A 21897-nucleotide genomic window follows, 5' to 3' on the forward strand; every position below is an offset into this window, starting at 1 on the left:
ACAAGAAGAGCGGTAGCATTGGCCAGGGGGTTTCATGTTTCTTGTGGGGCAATTACTCCGTACGCGTCTGCTTAACTGCAAGCATCTTTCTTTCTTTCTTTCTTTTGCGAACCAGTCATTTAAAATGCCTTTACAAAATCATGACACGTGTTTTGTTATCACCAGTCTAGGCCCTCTATTTTCCCCACATGTTTTCATTATTCCTCAACGGGTTCGCCAGGCTCGCTGCTGACGTCCATCCGCTCGGCTCAGAGCTGCCGAGAAACGTGCCTGCAGACATGCTGTCCGACAAGCCCAAATCTAATGCGCCCTCTGACGAACTCGACTCTCCCGCCACCTTCATCGCCTCCAAAGGGGGAATGTTCAACTTGCTCAGATCCCACCGGAACATACGCCTGTTCTCTATATTCCAATCCACGCGTTCTGCCATCTGCGGGTATTCGTACCTTGAGGGATCCGCCAGCCAATGCTCCTTCAAGTTGACTTCCGCGGCCTCTTTTGCGCCACGGTCGCCAAAGGGCTGGCCCAGCATCATGAGAAGGACAAATGAGAGCTTAACGAGTGAGTCATTTGCTTGAGGCGGAATGTCTAGGAGATAGGCACAATTTGCTTCCCCGACATCATCCATTGGAGTAAAAGGGTTGTCCGCCCGGAGAGGGATTTGCTGGGCATCCGTCTCCATGAAAGCCCCGTTTGATTCGCTACTGAAAACATATGCCGCGGCTGTCTGGTAGATGGTCTCGAGCTGCTCATGGAATTGTTCAGCGACACGATCCTGAGAGCCGCAGAAGGCAAGTACCGAGAGGCAGTCTTCGGCTCTTTCTAAATCGTCCTGCCACCGCGATGGCTCAAAGCCGTGTAGTTGCTTCTGGATCACAGAATGGAGAAGAATCGTACAAGCGGTGTAGGTTTGGAAACTATGTACGTCATTGTTAACGAATCAAACTCGCCTCCTCATTCCGCTGAGTGAGACATGGGGGGTACGGACATGACAAGCCAACAATGTTTGAAGACACCATCGTCGTCCAGAAGTAGCTTGACGATGCTGGCTGATGTGCTGGCTGCGAGAACAGCTTCAGCGCTTTGCTGGACAAACGCCTCGCGCGGGTGAAGGTGTAGGCTGCCGCCAAGGCCCCCAACTGCGTAGGACTGCAAGAACTGGGTTGCTACTCTGCGATAGAGAAGCATTATGGCCCCTAGGTAAAGCATGTGCAGATGCAAGATGGATCGCTTAGTTCCCACCGGAAGATCCTCATGTGCCGGCACTCCGAGTCGCATGGATTCTGGTAGCTCTCCGTACCAGCTTTGCAAATCTCCCCTAATGGTCTCGACAGCCAGGCTTGTGAGATCCTTGAATACCAAATGCATTCGCAATATTTCCGCCTTGAGAAGGCATATTCTCGCCATTTCCGTCTGCACAACTGCTCCACGTCAGTAACGAGCGCTGTGGTCGCTTCTTGCTGAAACATACCTTCGGTGATATTGTCCGCATCATCAAACTTGAGGTCAGCGAGCTTGGAGAAAAGTCAGATTCTGTCAGGCTAAAAGGTCGAGTCGATGTTGTCCACGTACCACTCTTTTCTCGGCCGACCAAGCGTTCCCGGAGATGTACCCAAGTGTCGATGAGAGCCAGCTGCAGGGAACACATGCTGTCAGGACCCAGAAGCAGACGTCTCGGCCAAGAATGTTTCTTCGTTTGCATACCTCGAGAAAAATATCAAAGTTCTCCATGTATTCCGAAGGTCGCGCCATTCCACGCTGGGTATGGAATCAGGCCGCAAAGCCCTGTTGTTTATTCCGTAGATGTGACACATGCTCAGCCCAGTTTCTGTAATTAAAAAGGGCACATTAGCGGCGTCAAACAACATTTAAACACCCTGGGTCAAAAATTGACACCAGTCACTTACCAACGTATGTGAGGGACACCATCTCCTTGTTCATGATGTTATACTGGGCAAACAAGGCGCAGGCCTTGATTGCGTGTAGAGGTTCATGCTCAATCGTGACCTCAAGGAAATGCCTAGCGAGATTATACAAGCCCACCTCCACCTCCTTGCTGATTGTGTCGGGCGAGTACTGGGCTCCTACTGCAGCAACCGCCGCCAGGCAGCAGACCTTGGTCTTTAAAAGTTCCGAGGGAGCTTGAGACTCATCAAAGATTGCGCGATAGCACTGCAGGATATATGTGTCTGAAAAGACGTGGAATAGCTTGCCGCTGCAGCTGAAGAATGAGTTCACCGCCCGCATCATAACCGGTGCTTCCGGGAGCAGGAGGCGGAGATCGCAAGTCAGCTTGTTGGCCAGGAGCAACAAACCGTATTGGTCATCCTGCCTGTTCAAAGCAACTGTCTGACTTGCAAGGCTCTCAATCGCCCCGACGGCGTCGTCATCATCTCGTATGCTGTTTAGGATCGTGGAGAGCTGCTCGGGGCTACTGGTTTTCAGCGCAGCTAGCAGCTCTTCCAAAGACTCGAGCCGTGACTTGACAGCAGTGGCTCGACTCTGGCCCTCCTGGCCGACGTAGCCACAGGCTCGGTTCTTGGTCGTACACGTTGAGCACTTGGGCCAGTTGCCATCGCACTGGTTGCGCAGCAGCGGTGTTAGCAACGGTAAGCAAGGCTTGGAGCATATTCAAGCATGCGACGAGAAAGAGGCCGGGGCAACCTTTATCTTTAATCTTCGACAGTCAAGACAAGCCTGTATAGCTAGTGTCCGACTCGGACCGGCACCAGGGGATCGAGCATCGTCACTAGAAGATGTATTACGGGATGCGGATGGGCGTTTTCTGAAGGTGGCGGGTCTCAGTGGTCGGAAAGCCATCTTGTCGCTCGCTCCATATCCCAAAATGCAACTCTCAGGCTTTGGGATGCAACTGCGAACAATTGGGGGAGCAGATTCAATAGTGTGGGCAGATGGGTGTGTGAAGCTGTACCCGATTGTTATATATGGAATTTGCAAAACCCAACCGAAAAATGGATAACTGGAAAAAGCAACGACGATGCAGGGAAATAGCGACTGGTGGGGGAATCAACAGCTGACTGGAACATTCACGGAGATGCCGCCGTCATGAAGTCGGCACCAATCAGACGGGAGCACATTGTGTTGCGGACCGATCTAGATCGAAGCCATGCCGGCAATGCTGGAATTACCTTGCCACACAAATTTTGTCACTTGCTGGAACTAGTGAATTGAGGCGAGATGGCACCGGCTAAATGGCAAAATGGCGCTTGGAATACTACAGTAAAGCAAAATTGCAAAGGACAAAGGATATTCCTTGACCGAGTTGTGGAAAGTGGCGTAGCGACTTGGATGAACCCGTAGATATTATATGTATATTCAAAGCACTACATGGCCTTTCCCCGATCGTTATATCTTTGCGAACCTAGGACCCGATGTGTGTCCTTTCGCGATGGATTCAACGATTAACCAAATAAACTCAAAAGATCCCAGCAAACAATCTTCGCATCGCCAATCATTTGTGTCCTATATGTCAACGCCAAGCAATGCCCATCACGACGCCCAATAAAACGAAGCAGCTCCCCTGTCGTACGAAAAAAAAAAGAGGCAAGACTCATCCATGTCTCTCTCTGGCCTGGGCGAACTGTTCTTCTTGCAAACGCGCTAGTTCTTCCATGGACATGCCGCTGTTGGCAAATTTGTCCGCCTTTTTTTCTCGGCCCTGCGGTAGATGTGGCAGATTAGCAAAACGCCCAGGGGAGACGGAAACACGAAAGACGAGTCAAGACGCACCTTCTGAACCTCCTTGTGCTCGGCAGCAGCTTCAAGCACAGCGGGCACGTAGTCGGAAAAGCCAAGCTGCTCGAGGGCCTTTGTAATGTGATCACAGGCAATGGTCTTTTTGGCCTCCTTTTCGGAAATTTCGTTGGCTTCGGAAGAAATGAGGGTGATGAATTCCACGCAGCATTCAATCAGGAGATCTCTGGCCTCTTTTGCGAAAGCTACTCCCCCGTGTGGTGGCAGGATTTCACCTACAATCTTCTGGACGGTGGCTGTCGACAGGTGTTAGCTTCGGCGCCCTTCCGTGGCAGTGAATGGGCGGCTATGAATAGCATACCTTTGGGGAGAGACAGGTCATCGTTGGCTATAAATCATCTCGTTAGAAAATTTGGCGCAGACGGCGAAACAAAGAAATGCAGCGTTTACTGAGGCCTGAATCCACCCTGGCCCAATATCGGTCCGTCAGAGGCTTCCTGGGCATAGTAAAAATGCGCCGGAAATCAAGGCAGACAGGGCTAGTTCTCAAAAGATGACGGCGCACCCTGATAAATAGACCGAAAGATGGGTAGGAACCGTAGGATGAGGCGGCTAGGGACGTGAGAAGAGACGTGACAGCAAGCACTTGCGTTGCGACTGCGACCACGACACACGAGGCTTGATTCATCAGTGGGAAAAAAAGGGAGAGAAACAGAAATGGCTCGTGCACTGCGTAACAACAACTCTGCTTCATATCAAGTTCAGTGGGAGGGCCGTGATGGCAGCAGCACCGACATTGACCGGCTTCAAGTTTGATATGACAAGAAGTGGGCGGGTGCGAGAGAGACCAAGACAAGAAAGAATTAACGAAATGGTGGTACGACAGGGAATGCATGAAAAGAGGCAAGCAATGATGAACATGCGACGAGAAAAAAAATAAAACAAGAGGAAAATAAAGCTGAACGTACCGCCGAACTCGTGATCCGACATGTTGACGGATGAAAGTCGTGATGATTTGTGCAGGAAGGAGGTGCGGCAGGATACGGCGCGGCAGGCCACCTAAATGCAACGTCAATGCGGCGTGCAAAAGCAGACTGGAAAATTAGATGCAAGTGAGGGCCTGGGTAGATGAGCTCAGGGACAAGTTGCGGATAGACGCGAGGATGCTGAGGCAGCCAGAGAAAGATGTGATGTGAGCGACGCGCCACGGTCAGGCCAGTTCACAGCTGAAGGTCGAAACAGTTGAGCATTGAAGAATGACGGATGGCGAGGGTCTGGTGCATGGTGGGGCGAAGCTGCGAATTATACCTCCCAAGATGCCTTGAACTTGAGCGCTTGAGAGAGCTTGAGCAGCACAGCCTCTGGTCTGGCGCTGCACGGCTATGGAGGCCACAGTGCCGCGTCTAGCGGGGCGCCGGGGCAGTGGCCACTAGCAGCTCGCCAAAGCTAGACGGGCTCTCCACTCAAGGTGCTAAACCCACTGACTGAAGGGCTGGGAATTCTGCTCTACAGTCAGCGTGCACGTGCCAGCGGGTCCTCATCTAAAAAGCGACCTGCAAAGAAAAAAAAAAAAAAACCATCCTTTCTAGTTTCTCTCTTCTTCACCAAACATTCGTCATGAATTCAACAACACGCATGCCCGTGTCGCAATTGAGCTGATTCTGCTCTTGCGTTGACTGGCTTGACCGAAATTGGCTCCCTGGAGGTAAGATCTACACAGCTGACGTCCTTTCCTTCGTGCCTTTCCAGTGATGAGATTCGTTGTCGCCCCAGTCTGAGGAGGTCCGACAAGCCTCTTTGCTGACAGACACGTCTTATGCCAAATAGACCCAGCTGAACCCTTGTTGGCCCTGAGTCCCATCGTGTTGCGCACAATTATGCAAGGCCAAATCAAGCTAACCCGCGCCCCGGCTAGGCTTCCACGTTGCTCGTGCACAATGTAAGATTTTCCACCCTTCGCCATGCCGACCTTCGACTGCCATGATGCCTTTTTGCTATCTGGTACTATCAAATACCGATCATTCATGACGGAGACATTCGATAGCCTGAGCGCAGCACCCAAAAATTTGTTGAATGGAAGTGTCAACAACGCGACTGGGCATGCTAACAAGCTTCGAAATAGGCACTGCGTCAAGCCATCACTTGGACGAAAATACCGTCACGCAAGGATGAATCTTCAAAAAGGTAAGAAAAATTGCCATGTACACGTGCTTCGCTGTGACATATTTGCTATGATGAAGAAACTTACATTCCATGCTAATACCGAATCACGCATGTGGAGTAAATTAAGAGCTTTTCATCTTTCGACTGACTGCAAATTTTTTATCTGTTTCTATAAACTTATTCATGTTTTGATGGAATCGAAGCTAACATGATCGGAAGCAACTCTTTAGTCCACGTGCCTGTCGCCTACTCCCGATAGGAAGCCAACTCGGCAGAATTCCAACTGTTCATGTTGTCAGTAAGTACCAATAACGCAGTTATGATTGGGCGCCTACTTCAGGTCTTTCCCACTCAATTCCCTATTGGGGGTTGCCACAAATTTGGCAATCACGTTGCCAGGTTGCTCGGGTTTTAGCAGTTTGCCCTGCTCGAATGCTTCGATAAATGTGTCGTATTGTGCCTTATCCATGGATTGCTGCCCTGATGATCGAATCTGCACTTGCATGTCTGTATCTACGCGTCCCGGACTGACGGTGATGCTCGTAACGTCCCTTTCCTCAAAAGCAAGATGCGACGAGAGGGAGTTGAGCGCTGCTTTGGATGAACCGTACGCGCTCCATCCCGTGTATGGTTTGAGAGCGGCACCCGAAGAGACCCAGACAACGCATCCCTTGGTCTTTCGTAGTTCACCAAGTGCTGCTTGAGCCTAACGTAAACGATCAGTATTGGGTACTTGATAGTCGGCGCGATAAGAGGTTTACCATGGCCAAACAGCTAAAGACGTTGACGTTGTAGAGATTCTTGAAGGTGTCGATGGACGTATTCTCTAATCTCGAAGACACGAGAAGTCCATGATTGATTACAAGTCCATTCAGTTTGCCAAACGATGTGACGGCAAGGCTGGTCAACTTGTCGGGCATCTGCCACATATCATCAGCTCATGGTCCGCCGCGTGCCAACGCCTTCATTCCCAGAAACACCCACTTGCCTCCAACGTCAACAACTCGGGATGATGGGAATAAGCCATACCTCGGGACTGGTCATATCCCCCGCCACATATTCAACTTGACCCGGGTACGCGTTTTTGATCCCTTCCAACGGCTCCGCCGAACGAGCCGTGACCACGACCTTGTGCGACTGGTCGAGCAGGTAGCGCGTGACGGCTGCTCCGATACCCTTGCTTGCGCCGGTTACGATGAAGACCTTGGGAGATGCCATATTTGCACGTTGCTGTCATGGGCTTGGGAGGTTTGAATGGGGGGAAGTTTGCGCGATGCGGTGATTTTTTTGATAGCCATTGCGGGTGGCTCCGAGAATGTGGAGCCGGTCGTTTCTAGTGTCAGGTCGCTGGTGGGTATTACAAGCCCGTGTTGGTACAGCTAAGAACATGGTGAAGTCTGGTAGAATTCGTTTTGATCGAGTGTGCGGTGGGCGTGCTCCGTGCGGTCGGGGTCGGGAGGGCGACACCCCATGACCCGTGTCTGAGAAGTCGCCGATGCAGGATGATTGGGCGAAAGTTTGGCGCGGAGTGAGAATGCACATTGCGGCATCATTCTGTATAGAGAATTGACATGAGGAAACCCCGTTTGTTGTGGCGTTGGGAAATGATATCAGTTCTCCCTTGATGGTGCGTACGTGATCCCCGGCCCGGGTTTACCGTCGCGAGTGGCAGATATTGCATTCATCGGCCATCTTGTGCTAGAGTACCATGTACAGCTTGGCGATACGATGATGTATAAGGTGGTATATCCGGAGTTTTTGTATCACTATGGCAGGGCTACTCGCTTTGAGTCATGAAGATCTACAGCAGCATATAGAAGAAAGAGTACACTGCTTTGACATTGCATTGCAATTGGCATTGTCGTTGGTTGGGATTGTGACTGCGCGCCAGGAGCATTCGATGCCTGAATATGCGTCCAGCCCAGGATTATATTTGCATGATTTTGCCCCTCCTGCTGAGCCTGGAGCGTTTCTGAATGGCCCCGCGATTGGGCTTGAAGCATGAATTGATTTCATGACGTCAGGCGTGCGTTTCAGCGTGCTCAACCTTGGCTCCAGCCTGGGCCAGTCTCCTTACTTAGCATCTTTGGTCCTCTCCCTCAACTCAGGAGTAGATGAGAGCTGTCGCCAGGTGTGCGAGTCTCTGTGAATGCTCGACGCTTGGTGTACATGCTGACCGCCTGCTACAATCAGGCACTGACATCAAGCACCTGCCCCTCCGGGCTCCCAGCTCAAGCATCTTGGTCCGCCCACTGATATCCCTACCCTGCTTCTGGCTCTTTTCAATTGGCTCATTTTTCTTTGGCACCAAACCACCACATACTCTGGAAACCCAATCACCATGAGAGGCACTCAAAGTAACGGGATCCTACCATCCATCTCCACTGGAGCGGCTGGGTTGGGGCTATCCATGACATCTTCCAGGAAAATGCTCGAGCGAACCCCGACAGGCCCTGCGTCACGGAGACGGCTTCTTCTACCACTCCTGCGAGGCGATTCACCTACAAATAAGATCTATGAGGCGTCCAACATACTGGCCAACTAGCTCCACGACGCTGGCATCACCAATGGCGATGTCGTTATGATCTTCGCCTACCGCTCCGTCGAGCTCGTGATTGCCTTCATGGGCACTCTCGCAGCTGTCGTGACCATAACCGTGTTGGACCCGGCGTATCCTCCGGCAAGACAGAAGATTTACCTCCAAGATTCCCAGACAAAGGCACTCATCTCCATTGGAAGAGCCAAGGGCGGGCCGTTCGTGGCTTCCGCATCGAGCTCAACGAGATCGAGAGCAACCTAAGAAGGCCCCTCTCATCTGCGAGTCCAAGACACTTCTTCGAAGAGATCAAAATGAAGAGTCGACGCTCGCCAGCTATATTGTGACTGACTATCAAGAGTGTATTCGGTGGCTAGCCGACCACGGCCTAACGGACAATGAAGAGGAAGGCACCCGGATTGGACCCGTCGTCGTCTATCATAAGCGCTTCGGGTCAATGCAAGCGGAAGTCCGAGGTCATCTCAAATCTAAGCTACCAGCCTACGGCGTCCCAAGGTACTGCATCTTCCCAAAAAGCATGCCTTCAAACCCGAACGGCAAAGGTAGACGGTCCAATTCTCCCGTTTCCAGATGCAGCTCTGATTTCGGAGGAGGCTTCGGAGGAGGATTTGAAGAGCTGGGAAGGCCTCATCAGCACCAACAAAGATCTTGCGGAGCAGTGGGTGACGCTTGTCTGTGGTCTGAATGCCAATACTCTTCGACTTGAGTCGGATTTCTTCTACAGCGGTGGGCACGGTCTGCTGGCACAGCAGCTTCTCCTTAATATTCGCCAGAAGATGGGCACCAACGTTTCCATCCACTCGCTCTACTCCAACTCGTCTCTTAAGGCGCTCAGCGTCCAGGTCGACCGCCCGCGTGAGGGAAATGATGACACCGGCGCTGCGGAGGAAGGCGAGCCTGCCTTCACCCAGTCGCTCGAGAAGCTGCTCGGCAGCCTGGATGCCAAGTATCGGACGGCGGACCCTGCAACGCTCACTCCGGAACGCAAGACTACCGTCTTCATGACCGGCGCTAGAGGTTTCCTGGGCTGTTACATAGTCAAGGACCTACTTGAGCGTAAGAACGTTGAGGTGCTTGCCCATGTGCGAGGAACCAGAGACGTCCAGGCCGCCCTCGGGCGACTCAAGAGGCCCCTCAGCTACCGCGTCTGGCAGGATTCTTGGGCAGTCAGGCCGAGCGCAGTCATTGGTGACCTCTCGTAGCCGTACATTGGACTTGACGACAAGACATGGGGCGCGGTTGCCGACGCTGCGGACGTCATCATCCATAACGGCGCCCAGGTTCATTGGGTACAACGGTACAAGCATCTTGAACGCAGCAACGTCCTATCAACGCTCGATGCCCTATGGCTCTGTAACCAAGACAAGCCTAAGCTCTTCTCGTTTGTCAGCTCAACAAGCGTTCCGGATACCGATCACTACATTAAGAGCAGACCGGCACGAGACGAAGCCCCATCATGGAAGCGGACGACACAATGGGCAGCCGCGCCGGCCTTGGTATTGCCAGACCAAGTGGGTGAGTTGACTACCAACCCCTTTCCGCACCTAACAACGATTCTAATAGACCACAGGTATCTGAAGCTCGTCCGCGAGGCTGGCAGACGAGGTCTCCTCGGATCTGTCGTCCGACCCGGCTACATCCTCGGGAACACCGCCACTGCTGTTCGTAACAATGACGACTTCCTCACTCGCAGGCTCAAGGGCTGTATTCAGCTGTCGAACCGCCCCACGCATCGTCAACACCGTCAACGCCGTGCCTGTAGGCCACGTCGCCCGCGTTGTCGTCCTCGCTAGCTTCAATCCCGTCTCGGCCGAGACTGGCACCAGCGGCGGCGACGTCGGTGTCCACGTTGTCCATGTCACGGCCCATCCGCGCCTGTGTATGAACAAGTATCTCTCCACGCTGAACTACTACGGTTATGACGTGCCAGAGGTGGATTCCAATCATTGGAAGGCCCAGCTCCCTTTATTTCAGCTGGTTTCGTCCAAAAGGATAAGGAATAGCGTGCCTTAATGCCCCAGTTTCACGTGGCGATAAATGACTTACCATCAACTACGCGTACGCCAGAGTTTGATGATCACAATGCCGTTACCGTGCTTAAAACTGATGTAGACCGGTGGACAAATATTGATGAGTGTGCCGGCGAGGGCATCAGCCAGGAGACCGTCGGCCGCTTCTGAGGTACCTGGCTGAGACTAAGTTCCTGGCCTGGCCGACCTCGACGTCTGGTTGCGCAGGCACAGGCACAGGCGCAGTGGGGAGTTGGTGGGCGTGGTGGTGCGGCGTAAAGCAAGGAAAATATAGATACATATGTAACGATATGCGCCATGTAAATACAAAGTTGGAGGAAATAAAAAGTGAACATCATCAGCCTTTGAAGTATACGGGCCAGCCTCTAGGATCCAAGGAGCCCGTGAATCATGCCACTCTTGATGCCCATTTCGGTTAGAGCACACTCGTACGTTGGATGGACAGGATTGCTTTTAAAATGGATTGGAAATGGAACGTCAAGGCTGCAATTCCCAGAGTGCATTAACAAATTGTTGCTGCAGTATACGATAAAGAGTGCCCAACTTCGTAGCTCTTAAGCCTGCAAGTTTGACCACGCGGTCAAACCCAACGGCTATCGTGAATGACGAAATATGAAAGTCTTCAATGACAGGTCGCATCAGTACTAATGGCTTTGTGCGGTCTCTACGAGGATATCAAGGGTTTGATACCGTCGCGTATAATTCCACATGCGTGAACAGCATGCTGACCAAATAAGGTGCCGGCCAATACTTCTACAGATGGCGCAACGCTGGAATAGGTTGAACAGACGTGGCGACTTGCCTATTGTTAGAATCGCCCCACGATGTATCAAGTAGGTGACATTGGGATACCTGAAGATTGGTGTGACAGTGACTATCGGGTTTGATCATTGAGCTATGGAGCAAATAGATCCAGAAATTCCGCAGTTCAATCACTGCTACAATCTGGAAGCTATAAAAGCAGGCCTGGGTACATGTATCTCGAAGCTGAGAAAGAAGAGGTCTCATTCTTGGTAAATCTGAGCTGTAGGCGGAGCAACACTCCAATCTGTGTTTGTTATACCTAGACTGTTTGTTCCCCGGAAATGCGTCCATTCTGTCTGCATGTTGAACTCGAGCCTATGACGAAGTGCAAGAAGCCCAACTTCCAGCCAAAGGGATATGTTGAAATGCTTTGTTACAACTCAGTTCATCGCGGCCGAGATGCACTGCCCTGCTTTACCAACGGAATTACCACCATCAGCCCCGAGCTGGACTTGCAACAAGTAGTCAAGAGGCTTTACTGACCGTTTGTAGTAGATAGGCCTATGGACCCGGCATAGCCAGTAGTGCGGCACATGCTGCTTGGCAAGCCGCATAGATTGCAACAGCAGTAGGCCCTGCGGCGAGACTTTCCGCACAAGCATTTTGACAGGTGGCGTAGGCGACAGGCCCAGCCATCGCGGTACTGGAAAGAGCAACGGCGATGGCAACAATTTTGATAGTCTTCATTTTTAGGAGTGTGGCCTTATATTTGGTTCGGCTTGTAATATTCAACGGCAGAAGCTGCGGGAGGCGTTGTGACAAGGGCTTGTGAAGAAGGGCTGAGAACAAAATTGCATTCGGCTAAGAATTCGCTTTAACATCAAAGGTTCTTGGTTTTCCTCAAGGCCTTGAGGGCGGGTGACCCTTATTTATATCAAACAGTGGTGAGCAAACAGGCCCAGAGGCCTGAGGCCTCACTAGGTCCGAGCCATTGTGTAACTATCGCCGGGTTCAAGATCTGGCCCGCGCTTTTATGACAACGTGAAATTCGTGGAACAGGCGTTGCCGGGACTAGCACCCTCAATATTCCTGTACCCCAAGGAGGAATCTCGATCTGAATCTCGATGTGACAAGGGTTCAATACAGAAGGCTTGGTCTCAATTCATCTAATAAAAGTCTTTGGTATCATAGGTCCTTGGTTTTTCTTAAGGCATTACTGACCAAAGACCTCTTTAAATACAAGAAGTCGGTGAGGAACTTTGCCCTAGGTCCTGTGATCGTAGCCCTTGTGTAACCGTGTGATATTGGGCCGTTTCCGCGTGACACTCGATCACATCGCCGGTGCAGACAATAAAATCAGCAAGGCGGAACGACCCAATAGCATCATTTGGTGGTTCATACAGGGAAAAGCCGTGGGTGCTGAAACACGGCATTCGTTGCGGGGTTGCCCGGCGTGTTATTATTACGACGTTGCGCTACTCCACCAAGCCGTGAGATCTTGGAGAGAATGGCAATCGAGGTACAACGGGGCCGCAGTATGGAATGCCACGGTCATTTACAGTTTCCTAGCTCTGAAATTTGAGCTCGTACGGGAATTGGCTTGTTGCGTCCACATCCGTGGCTGAGGACACGTTGCAGGGCCTAAGAGGCTGAGACTGTTCATACTGCTGTATAAGATGGTGTGAAGAGGGCATTATGTGAAAACGCTTATGTTAGGGGGGCCATGGGTAGTGAGTTAGATTCTCTGGTTGGGATTTTATTGTCGGCAGGTTTGTCAGTGTGTAAACTACTCCTATTCCGTGCGTTCCGGTGCAGAGCCGCCGGTGGTTCGGCGAGGGGATCCGGGTGATGTGGGTCTCCAGCCGGCGGGTGGCGGAGAAGTCCCGTTTGTCGCCGCCATGGTGAAGGACGAAGCTATAGTAATACATGCGGCGATATAAAGCCCTTGCACTACCAGGAGTAGTCTCCGCTTTTTATAGTGTAGGTGGCAAAACCTTTTATCCTTTTATCAAGCCATGGGACAAACCGAGCGTATACTGCCAGAGGACCAGAGGAAGTTGGCGACTCGGGGGATTCTGAGCCAATGTAGATAAACTGGGAGCTATGCGGGAATTGACCGTCGGAAATTCCGGAAAATCTGACAACATGTAACTAATAGTCCAAGCGAGTCTATTAACAACTGGCCAGGCGACGACTGCAAGTATCTGAAGCTGAAGAAGAAAGACAAGTAGAATAAAGAAAGGGGGAGCTTACGAGCTTGCAAGTCATTAATGCTCATCTCGTTCATAGTAGGTCTAGACGCGGGAGGCCGGGGCGGAAGACGAGAGCGCCAGCCAAGCCGCTTTCGGGTCGAGGCCGTTACAGGTGAAAAGTTTGGTTTAAACGAATATATTAATAGTGGAAGACAACTATTACTACAATGTATTTATAAAAATCACAAAAGAAAGAAAGAAAAGGCAACAAATATATTCTCTTTCTTAATATAACTAATTGCTTTATCAAGACTTTAACTTTAAGAAAATAGTCTTTGCTGGCGACAGTTTAACAAAGCCGTTAGCCAGGCTTTTGTACATATAAACAGCTCTGGAGGTGCTGTGGCATGTACTTGTCGGAATCCTGAGGGCCAGCTCTTCTCGGTTTGTTATTGTACCTTCGCCGCCTCAAATTGCCACGTGTGTTCTTGTTAGGCTTGCTTAGCTTCCTGAGTCTTAGCAGCTTTCTCGGGCTTAGATTCCTGAGTCTTAGCTTTTTCAGGCTCAACTTCCTCAGACGTAGCTCCCTGAGTCTTAGCTCCCTGAGACTTGGCTTCCTCAGGTTTACTGCTAGGGTCCTCGGGGCATTCGTCAGCTTCCTTAGAATTATCTCCCAGAGACTTAGCTTCCTCAGGTTTGCTGCTAGGGTCCTCGGGGCATTCGTCAGCTTCCTCAGGATTAGCTTCCTGAGACTTGGCTTCCTCAGGTTTGCTGCTAGGGTCCTCGGGGCATTCATCAGCTTCCTCAGAATTAGCTCCCTGAGGCTTAGCTTTGTCACCCTTAACTTTCTCAGGTTTGCTGTTGGGGTTCTTGGGGCAATCGGATCCTCTTTTGGATGTCGACGGGCTATTGCCAACGCACGTCGAGTACACCTTCCAGATTGGGAAATAGCACTCAGTTTCATATTGGCCAGGCTCACATTCAGAATGACGAGCCCTCTGCCAAGCAGCTGCTTTGCATTTCTCTACTTCCTTGTCCATTTCCACAAGAGAATCTTTCTCGCCCGTTTCGAAATTCCCCACAGTTGTCGCAGTATTTTCTATCATGCACTGCATGTCCTTCTTGACGTGCTTTTTATAATCCTGTCCTCCCCGGTGGGTGCAGTGGCACGACCAGATACTCATGAAAGCTTCTTGCCACTGCTCCGAGGATGCCTCAGGCTGGGCAGAACTCGTAGCTGGCAAGGCCAAGGTGGACGCGGCCAGAAAGAGGCCAGAGACGGTGGCGAGTACGGCGATCTTCATGGTGGATGATATTTAGAGGGGAGAAATATAAATGCTCAGAGTAGTAGTTGGTCAACTATAAAAAAGTAGCAGGTGCTAATAGTAGATGGGAGTGATGATGGCAATTCAATCTAGACAGAGGAAATCGAGGCTTTTATACCTGTCCTGGACTCCTGGGCATCTGGATGTTAATTTGTCTATATCCATCTCCCCCTCTAGCTTTCTTTGCTAATAGCTGCAAGCCTTTTGTACAAGGCATCTCTTAAAGTCAATGCACCCAATATCAAGAGCGATTTGTTATGCGAATTATAATGCATGTCCTCGGTAATCAATAACGGCATTATCTTGTATGTTGGCATAAGTGAGTGCCCCCAAGTCTTGTTAATGCAAGAGAGCGCTGTAACATGCGAATTGACCTTATTTGGAGCTCCGAAGTACGCCTTGACTCGGAGACGCTTTATGGTACTTGCTTCTCTTTGAATCAAGTAGTCATTAAGGACCCGCCCTCTACATATGTATACACACATGCGCGGCATTAGCATTATCTGATAAATAAAGCCCCCCCCTGTCGGGCGGACTGTCTGACACATTTACTTGACAGCAACCATGTCACCTACTCATGAACCTAATATAACTTTTTGTCATGTATCATGTATAACTCTAATAGAAGAACTAACCTCGTCTCACATTAACGAAGAGTAGCTATAGAGTTTAATGCGCATTGCCGTTGTTGACTCGCCACTTGAGAGTTTGCTATCTGGTGGTGGTTATCTCGACGAAATACCCCAGTTGGCCGCTATTAATGCCTCGAGCTGACTTGGCTCTCATGGAACTTGCCAACATTGAACCGTGCCCACATGTCTAAATAACTGTTGAGGGTCCCACGTCATCACGTGCGGGCAAGCAGCCTCGCGTGCAGATAAAAAGCCATCTGCACATTCTTCTTACTCTAGCCTTTTACTTAGATTTTTCAAGATTATCGATGTAGAGCATGATTCAATGACAATCTCCTCTTTGCCCACAAAACGACCATGTCGGAAAAGTGGATAACTGCTGAAACCGAGATGTGGCCAACAAAAGAAGTCCAGCCAACTAACAATTCTGAAGATGGCATTATGCATGAATACAGGATTTACTTGAAACCATAGAGGTAATGCAACCGCTGCATTGTTCAAGGGACAAGTTTTTGTGTCATTGGCACGCAGATGCCTGACAGAACATATTCTCCGGGGTGACGTTGTTCCGGAGCTTGGACACGATCGTGCTGTCGAGGTTGGTCTCGTCCTTCGTGGCGTCGTCCTGGGTGTCCTTGCCCCTGCAAATCCCCCTGCATACGGAGTAGACATTCGACGACGACGACGACGACGACGACGGAAGAGGCCGACTTTTCGACATGTTTACGATTGCTCAGCATGTTTTCCAACTCCTCTTTACCAAACTCCGGTCCCGGGTAACTGGCGTCTGGTCATTCATCACGCGCCTGCTCCATGGTGACGCGCCCGCCGCGCACGTCAACAAGCAAGACTCGGACTCGCCCAAGGTTAGCATCGGACCCTTTGTCAAGTCAGATGGATTTTGAGTACTGACTATGAGATATATAGACCCAATCGTCCTCTGCCGAGGTTCAAGACTCTCCACAAGCTACGCCTTCTCCCAAATACCCGCAAGTGATTCAATATGTCCATATCCCCGGTGAATGGCAACGGAAACTTTACCCACACTGGCCGGAGTCGGCCTTTAAAGTCCCAGATCCCGTTCCCGAGGGACCCATATACTACATCACAAAGGGAGATTTCGTTCGTCGCGGCGCAACAGCGCTGGTAGAGCGACTACCTACTGGTCACATCTCTAAAACCCCAATGCCGAACCCGTACAACCCCTACGAAGAACAGAGAGATCGCCAGAGCATGCAACACGAATATGACGTCTATTGCTTCATTGGTCCAAGTCCGTTCATCCCTACAGTAATTAACTGGGATAGCGAGTCCAAGGTGTTGGTTCTTGAGGATTACGCCAACGGAGACCTAGAGACCTACCTTCGGAACCATGGCGATACCGATGCCGACACCCGTCGAAAATGGGCTTTGCAGGCGGCTCAAGCGCTGGAGAGTCTCCATAATGTCGGAGTAATTCATCAGGATATCACGCCTCGAAATTTTCTCTTGGACAAGAACTTGGACCTTGGAATCTGCGACTTCGCCGGGAGCTCGTTTCCAGGGCATACTGCCTCGACTGGTGCCCCAGGACCGAGGTATCAATCGTGGGCATGGGGCCGAGGGTATATCCCTAGTCAAGCAGACGATGTCTTCAGCCTTGGTTCCTTGTTGTATTTTATCATGGGTGGCGAGGAGCCCTATAGCGAACTTGATGAGGAAGAGGTGGAGCTTTGTTTCGAGAACTTGGACTTTCCAGCGTCTGATCACCTGGGCTGTGGGACTGTCATTCAAATTGCTGGGATGGACGATTCACTACTGCAGAAAAAGTTGTTCAAGGTTTAGTTGAAGCTGGAGAGACTAATTGTCTATAGAACCGTACGTGCGCGAGCGTATTTGGTCGACTCGGTAAAATGGGACCCATTTAAATTGAGACCGGACGTGCCTTCGCCACGCAAACATCTCGGAGAACCTGGTAAGAGGACATGTGGAATTTAATCGCACTGATCAACGCTAGAGCCCTGCGGACACAGCGACATTTTTGCCTGCGGAACATGCCAATGAGGACGTCGTGCCCCTTGCTGTTCCTAGGCCTGCTTTCAAATTTGGCCAATGGTTGCCTGATCTCACGAGTCATCTCGCATGCGGCGCCAATCAGGCAACAGCTAGAGAGGTAAGACTTGACGTATCAAGGGACTGGTCCTTGTCGCCTCGCCTCTGTCATATCGGATGCTGAGTAGGGGTCATACCGGACGTATTCGACACATTTTGGGGTCATTCAACGCCGCTGGGTGGTCGAATCTTATGTCCACTAACTATAGCTCAGCGCTTAGAGGTGTGATCCGAGCACATTCTGGCCATTCATTGGACTTTCTCAGAACCGCCTGCATGAAAAGTTTTGGGCGCGTATCGTCGAGCCTATCCCGGGCTGATGTGATAATTCTCGTTAAATAATAAGTAAATAACTAAAAAAAGCAGCATGTCAGAGATATAAAGCTAAGACAGAAAGAGGAAACTGCCAAGGCTAATAGTGGATATAGCCACGCGACCAGGATAGTAACGGCCTGTAGTAACAGGAAGAGAGGTGAGAGTGACAGGGCTACTAGAGGAAAGGAGAGGTTGAAAAGACTTACTAACCCTAACCCTTGACACAAAGTCTAAGCAACTTGTATCTATATGGCTAAAACTAGCCCTTTGTATGAAAAAGCTGCGGTGCAGCCAGGATTGGGGGCTTAAGGATAGATGCCTCGTTTATGTTCTCAAATACAGGACGTGATAAATTGTACAAGTTTTCTACTATAATAATCAGCAAAGAGCAGTTGGCCCTTGTTGTGACAAGGGCTCGATAGAGGGCTTGAAGCAAGAGCTCAATACCAGATGTCATCTAATAACAGCCTTTGGTATCAAAGGTCCTCGGTTTTCATCTAAACCTTGAGGGACCAGAGGTCTCTATATACAAGAAGTCGGTGAGGGACTTTGCCCTAGGTCCCGTGATCGTAGCCCTTGTGTAACCTGACATTGGACCATTTCCGCGTGACGGATACTTTCTGTCAGCCCAGGTGCCCCAACAGAACTGGCACTGGGGCATGACTGGAAACAACCCTCACGGCACGGCCCATGTCAAATTGACATGACCGGCTCTGTAACGTGCAAGGAGGGAAATGGAAATGGGCCGTCTTGCTTGTCACCCCATGTCGTCGCGGGAGGAGATTTATCGGCGTGGTATTACGAACACTTGGCGTCAATGGCATGTGTAAACGCTACAGCCAGTTCAAATACTCTCAGGTTCCTAGCCCGAAAGCCACCAAACCAGCCTGGGACAACAGAGGTGAAGATATCAATACTGTTTATATCGGTTGACTTGTTTCCACGAATGGCTGCATCGGCGGTCATGACGCCGTTTCAACAGAGGAGGGCCCCGTCTTTCCAGGATACGGAACCACCAAACGGGGGACAAGGTAACATGATTAGAGGCTTGAATCTCTTTGTAATCATTGGCATCGCAGACATGTGTTGCTAATCCCCTCACCAAAAGTATTACGTCGGGAACATGAACATATCGGTTGCACTCCAATCAACACAGGCAATCTAGCTCTTACGCAGATTCAGGCCGATATTTTTCAGGAGTATCTGGATGGTTTCTCCAGTCTACTGCTTGAAATGCCCCCGACTGCTTCTGGGCATGATACATTTCCATGACGTTTGGCGCATACCTGAGATCAAATTTGTAGAAAGAGGCATACTCGACGGCTGGAATCAGACTGGCAGATACGCGTTTTTCCGCCGCTGGTGCTGGGGTTTAGTGCGCTTCGGTATTCTTCCCGCTGCGGCTCGTCTTTGAGATTGGGAACGGAGAAGGTGAGAGGAATGGATTTGAGATGGGTTGCAATTATGACCCGATTGCAACAAGAGGATGAGTAATAACAATGCAAGCGGAAAGAGTCTGCAGGTTCCGTGTCTTGAGTGATGGCCATCGGTTGAGATGGTTGTGTGTAGAAGATGACGGATGCTGAGATTTGTCTCGGTGGGCGGGCGACGTCCTAGGGTCATGCGATGTTACGGAATATCAGGATGCTCATTACGTATTAGGGTCAATATCACGCAAGTATCGCAGGAACCGGCCGGGGTGGATATCGCAGACCAGCCATTGCTCAGCTATATTTACGACCAGAATCCGTAGCTAGCACTACGTCGGAGAAATCATGTATGTCCGGCTTGAGTGAAAGCCGTCTGTACAGGGATTCTCCGCACATGTAGATACATCAACCGTAGGTATGTATCAGAATGCTGCAGAGTGCACTTCATAGCTATCTAGCACCTATTCTACTAGACTGAACTTACTCCTAGATAGATGTAGGTATGCCAATATCATTCCTGAAAATATAAAACGTAAAGAGCCCTGTCTCCCCAGCCAGAACCCCTCCCAGGGAGTGCTGATCGTAGCGGTAGGGATTCCCGCCCCTGCCCGCGCGATTAAGCAGGAACAGGGCTGGGTTGTGAGAGTTTTGGCACTTCTGCTTAATGTTATGCTTACTTGGGTCAAGAGGGACTTTTCCCGTTATTTCCAGTGTTGGCCCAACAATTCAGTTGCACTGGCGGAAAAGTTGCGGCGGGCCATTTACACCAGATTTGCACCCTGTTATCCAGGCCAAAAGGGGAAGTCTGTGCAGTCAATCTGGCCAGTTGTCAACTCCGGTGGTGGAGCGTTGATTTTTGATCAATGCAATCAAAGACTTTGGTCACCGAGCTCGGTAAACGTGAACGAGTTGCTAAAATCGACGAGGTGCATTTCGCATGCAGGTTAATCAGTCCACCTTTTCACAATAGAATGATGACAGAACCCACGGCGTCTCACTTTATTGATTATATGCATCATGCAAAATGTAAGCTTCTTCAACATGTGGCCTCGAGAACCCCCAAACCTCAACCCCTTGCATCCTCAAATGTATGTTGGTCCCCTAAAGTTCGTCTTGGCAACCAGTTGACGCAGCTCAAGAAGGCTTCAACAGAGTGCAAAACGCATGATGTTATTCCGGGTTACGGCGATGAACGGCAAAGTGATCTCTGCAGGACCAGCAATATTGTTTGCTCATTGCGAAATGTTCGACAACTTGGATGGTAGTATTTCACGCAATGGAGCAGCAGCCGTCGTTAAAAGGCGTAGGATTGTCACTTGCGAGTTCCCTTTGTTTGTAGTCAAGCTCCATCACAACTTTTCATAAGCCCAACAACTCATCAGCTACTTACACTCGAGCACAATGCGCGCTTCACTCACTTTACTCCTTTCTGCCGTCACAGCAACCGGCGTACGCATTGTCCCCACGATCCCATGATGTTTTAGATACTGAACAAGCCATAGGTACTTGGTGCAGAGGCTCCCATCCCCGGGTACGGCGTCGAGGTGCTCCAATGGGATATTGAAGTTGCCGTCGGCAGGACCGAGGTGCTGAACGGCACCGTTCAAGAGGTCTATGCGCAAGCTCTCCAAATCAACCCCAAGTTTACCTTGACCATTGCCGCCGAGGCGAGGGATGTGCATCAGAAGCAGAAGCGTTCCTCTGTGCAGTGCGGCAACTGGCCGCTTGCCGATAAAGGCCGCATACAGCAGGGCATAAACTACCTTCGTGGCGCGCCGGCGGCTCCTCGCAATGGGCCTGGTCCTGGAAACTGTGGTCGCGTGAGCTGCTCGTATAATTCCGCCATTTGGTGGTGCAACGATGTGAGTACAAGCTTCATTGACCCCTACATTCTATCCGAGACGTGATGGTAACGACTCCTGTCCGTGGCGTAGAACACGACCCCCAAGACGTTGGATAGTTGGAACTGGGTTGCCGACAGTGCTCAGCATATTGTCAACACCTGCGCGCCAGCCGCTGGGTCGGTTTCGGGACAGAATTTTGAATCTGGGAACTGGAATACCATTGTTCGTGGTGACTCTTGCTAAATTGGGCGCATGATGGCGTAAACAATGCTCGCGTACGGAGTATGCTATTCCAGCGCGCCAAGGACCTTGGCGGCGGCCAATATGTTCCTCCTCTGGGTTCCGCAAGACACGTAATCAAGCGTCCTGGGCCTGAGGATTCAACATGCTGTAGCTAGACGTTAGGAATTTCATCACAAATATATACATGTAGCTGGAGAATCGGTCAACATGTTCTTATTCAGCAGTCCAAGTTTCGCTGCGCAGAGTACATGTGTCCGAGGAATTTAAGGGCATTACATTTCCCAGAGAGGGCGTGAATAGGCTTCCTCGTTGTAACTTGTGAGAATTAGCATCACGAGTCATTTACTCGGTACACCTGTCACCAGGTGATATCACTTTTCGCCATGCGGCCCTGGACCCGGACTCGTGGGCCGTGGCCATGACAAGCCGCGGCTACGCTCGATCCGACTGGCTCCATGCAAGGATTATAAGCAGGGGTGCAACCAAAAAGAGATTCAACAGCATGGACGGGACCGAGCTTTGAACAAGGATCAACGATGGGCTTGTGGCTTGTACTGTCTGGTACTTTGGCTCGTCTCTTTTGAAGTCAGAGCACTCTTCTTCTCCGACCTGCACCA

General features: G+C 50.7%; 8 protein-coding genes across 8 annotated transcripts; 4 read left to right on the forward strand and 4 right to left on the reverse strand.

Annotated features, from left to right (window-relative positions):
* Positions 1-175: 175 nt before the first annotated feature.
* G6M90_00g001250 (uncharacterized protein) lies at positions 176-2820 on the reverse strand (the record flags this gene model as incomplete). Its single annotated transcript, XM_066129501.1, has 7 exons — positions 176-917; positions 989-1421; positions 1472-1514; positions 1573-1633; positions 1705-1828; positions 1908-2580; positions 2665-2820. 7 exons carry the CDS (start codon positions 2818-2820, stop codon positions 176-178), a joined length of 2232 nt encoding a protein of 743 aa, XP_065985567.1.
* A 751-nt stretch (positions 2821-3571) lies between these two features.
* On the reverse strand, positions 3572-4219 carry ncb2 (Negative cofactor 2 complex subunit beta; the record flags this gene model as incomplete). The annotated part of the gene is made up of 4 exons (XM_066129502.1): positions 3572-3679; positions 3751-4010; positions 4076-4102; positions 4165-4219. The coding sequence occupies 4 exons, from the start codon at positions 4217-4219 to the stop codon at positions 3572-3574; spliced, it is 450 nt and encodes a 149-aa protein (XP_065985890.1).
* A 1904-nt stretch (positions 4220-6123) lies between these two features.
* G6M90_00g001270 (uncharacterized protein) lies at positions 6124-7095 on the reverse strand (the record flags this gene model as incomplete). Its single annotated transcript, XM_014687458.1, has 4 exons — positions 6124-6160; positions 6213-6583; positions 6639-6797; positions 6907-7095. The coding sequence occupies 4 exons, from the start codon at positions 7093-7095 to the stop codon at positions 6124-6126; spliced, it is 756 nt and encodes a 251-aa protein (XP_014542944.1).
* A 1363-nt stretch (positions 7096-8458) lies between these two features.
* On the forward strand, positions 8459-9636 carry lys1_0 (L-2-aminoadipate reductase; the record flags this gene model as incomplete). The annotated part of the gene is made up of 2 exons (XM_066129503.1): positions 8459-8631; positions 8820-9636. The coding sequence occupies 2 exons, from the start codon at positions 8459-8461 to the stop codon at positions 9634-9636; spliced, it is 990 nt and encodes a 329-aa protein (XP_065985909.1).
* Positions 9637-9890: 254 nt separating this feature from the next.
* Positions 9891-10614, forward strand: LYS2 (L-2-aminoadipate reductase; the record flags this gene model as incomplete). The annotated part of the gene is made up of 4 exons (XM_066129504.1): positions 9891-9949; positions 10005-10138; positions 10197-10366; positions 10456-10614. 4 exons carry the CDS (start codon positions 9891-9893, stop codon positions 10612-10614), a joined length of 522 nt encoding a protein of 173 aa, XP_065985617.1.
* Positions 10615-13891: 3277 nt separating this feature from the next.
* Positions 13892-14704, reverse strand: G6M90_00g001300 (uncharacterized protein; the record flags this gene model as incomplete). Its single annotated transcript, XM_014687456.1, has 1 exon — positions 13892-14704. The coding sequence occupies one exon, from the start codon at positions 14702-14704 to the stop codon at positions 13892-13894; it is 813 nt and encodes a 270-aa protein (XP_014542942.1).
* Positions 14705-16076: 1372 nt separating this feature from the next.
* On the forward strand, positions 16077-17181 carry PKH1 (Serine/threonine-protein kinase PKH1; the record flags this gene model as incomplete). The annotated part of the gene is made up of 2 exons (XM_014687455.1): positions 16077-16223; positions 16285-17181. The coding sequence occupies 2 exons, from the start codon at positions 16077-16079 to the stop codon at positions 17179-17181; spliced, it is 1044 nt and encodes a 347-aa protein (XP_014542941.1).
* Positions 17182-20594: 3413 nt separating this feature from the next.
* Positions 20595-21280, forward strand: G6M90_00g001320 (uncharacterized protein; the record flags this gene model as incomplete). Its single annotated transcript, XM_014687454.2, has 3 exons — positions 20595-20642; positions 20696-21055; positions 21128-21280. 3 exons carry the CDS (start codon positions 20595-20597, stop codon positions 21278-21280), a joined length of 561 nt encoding a protein of 186 aa, XP_014542940.2.
* Between the last annotated feature and the right edge of the window lie 617 nt (positions 21281-21897).

The sequence above is a fragment of the Metarhizium brunneum genome, chromosome 1, assembly GCF_013426205.1.
Source record: "Metarhizium brunneum chromosome 1, complete sequence".
NCBI lineage: Eukaryota > Fungi > Ascomycota > Sordariomycetes > Hypocreales > Clavicipitaceae > Metarhizium > Metarhizium brunneum.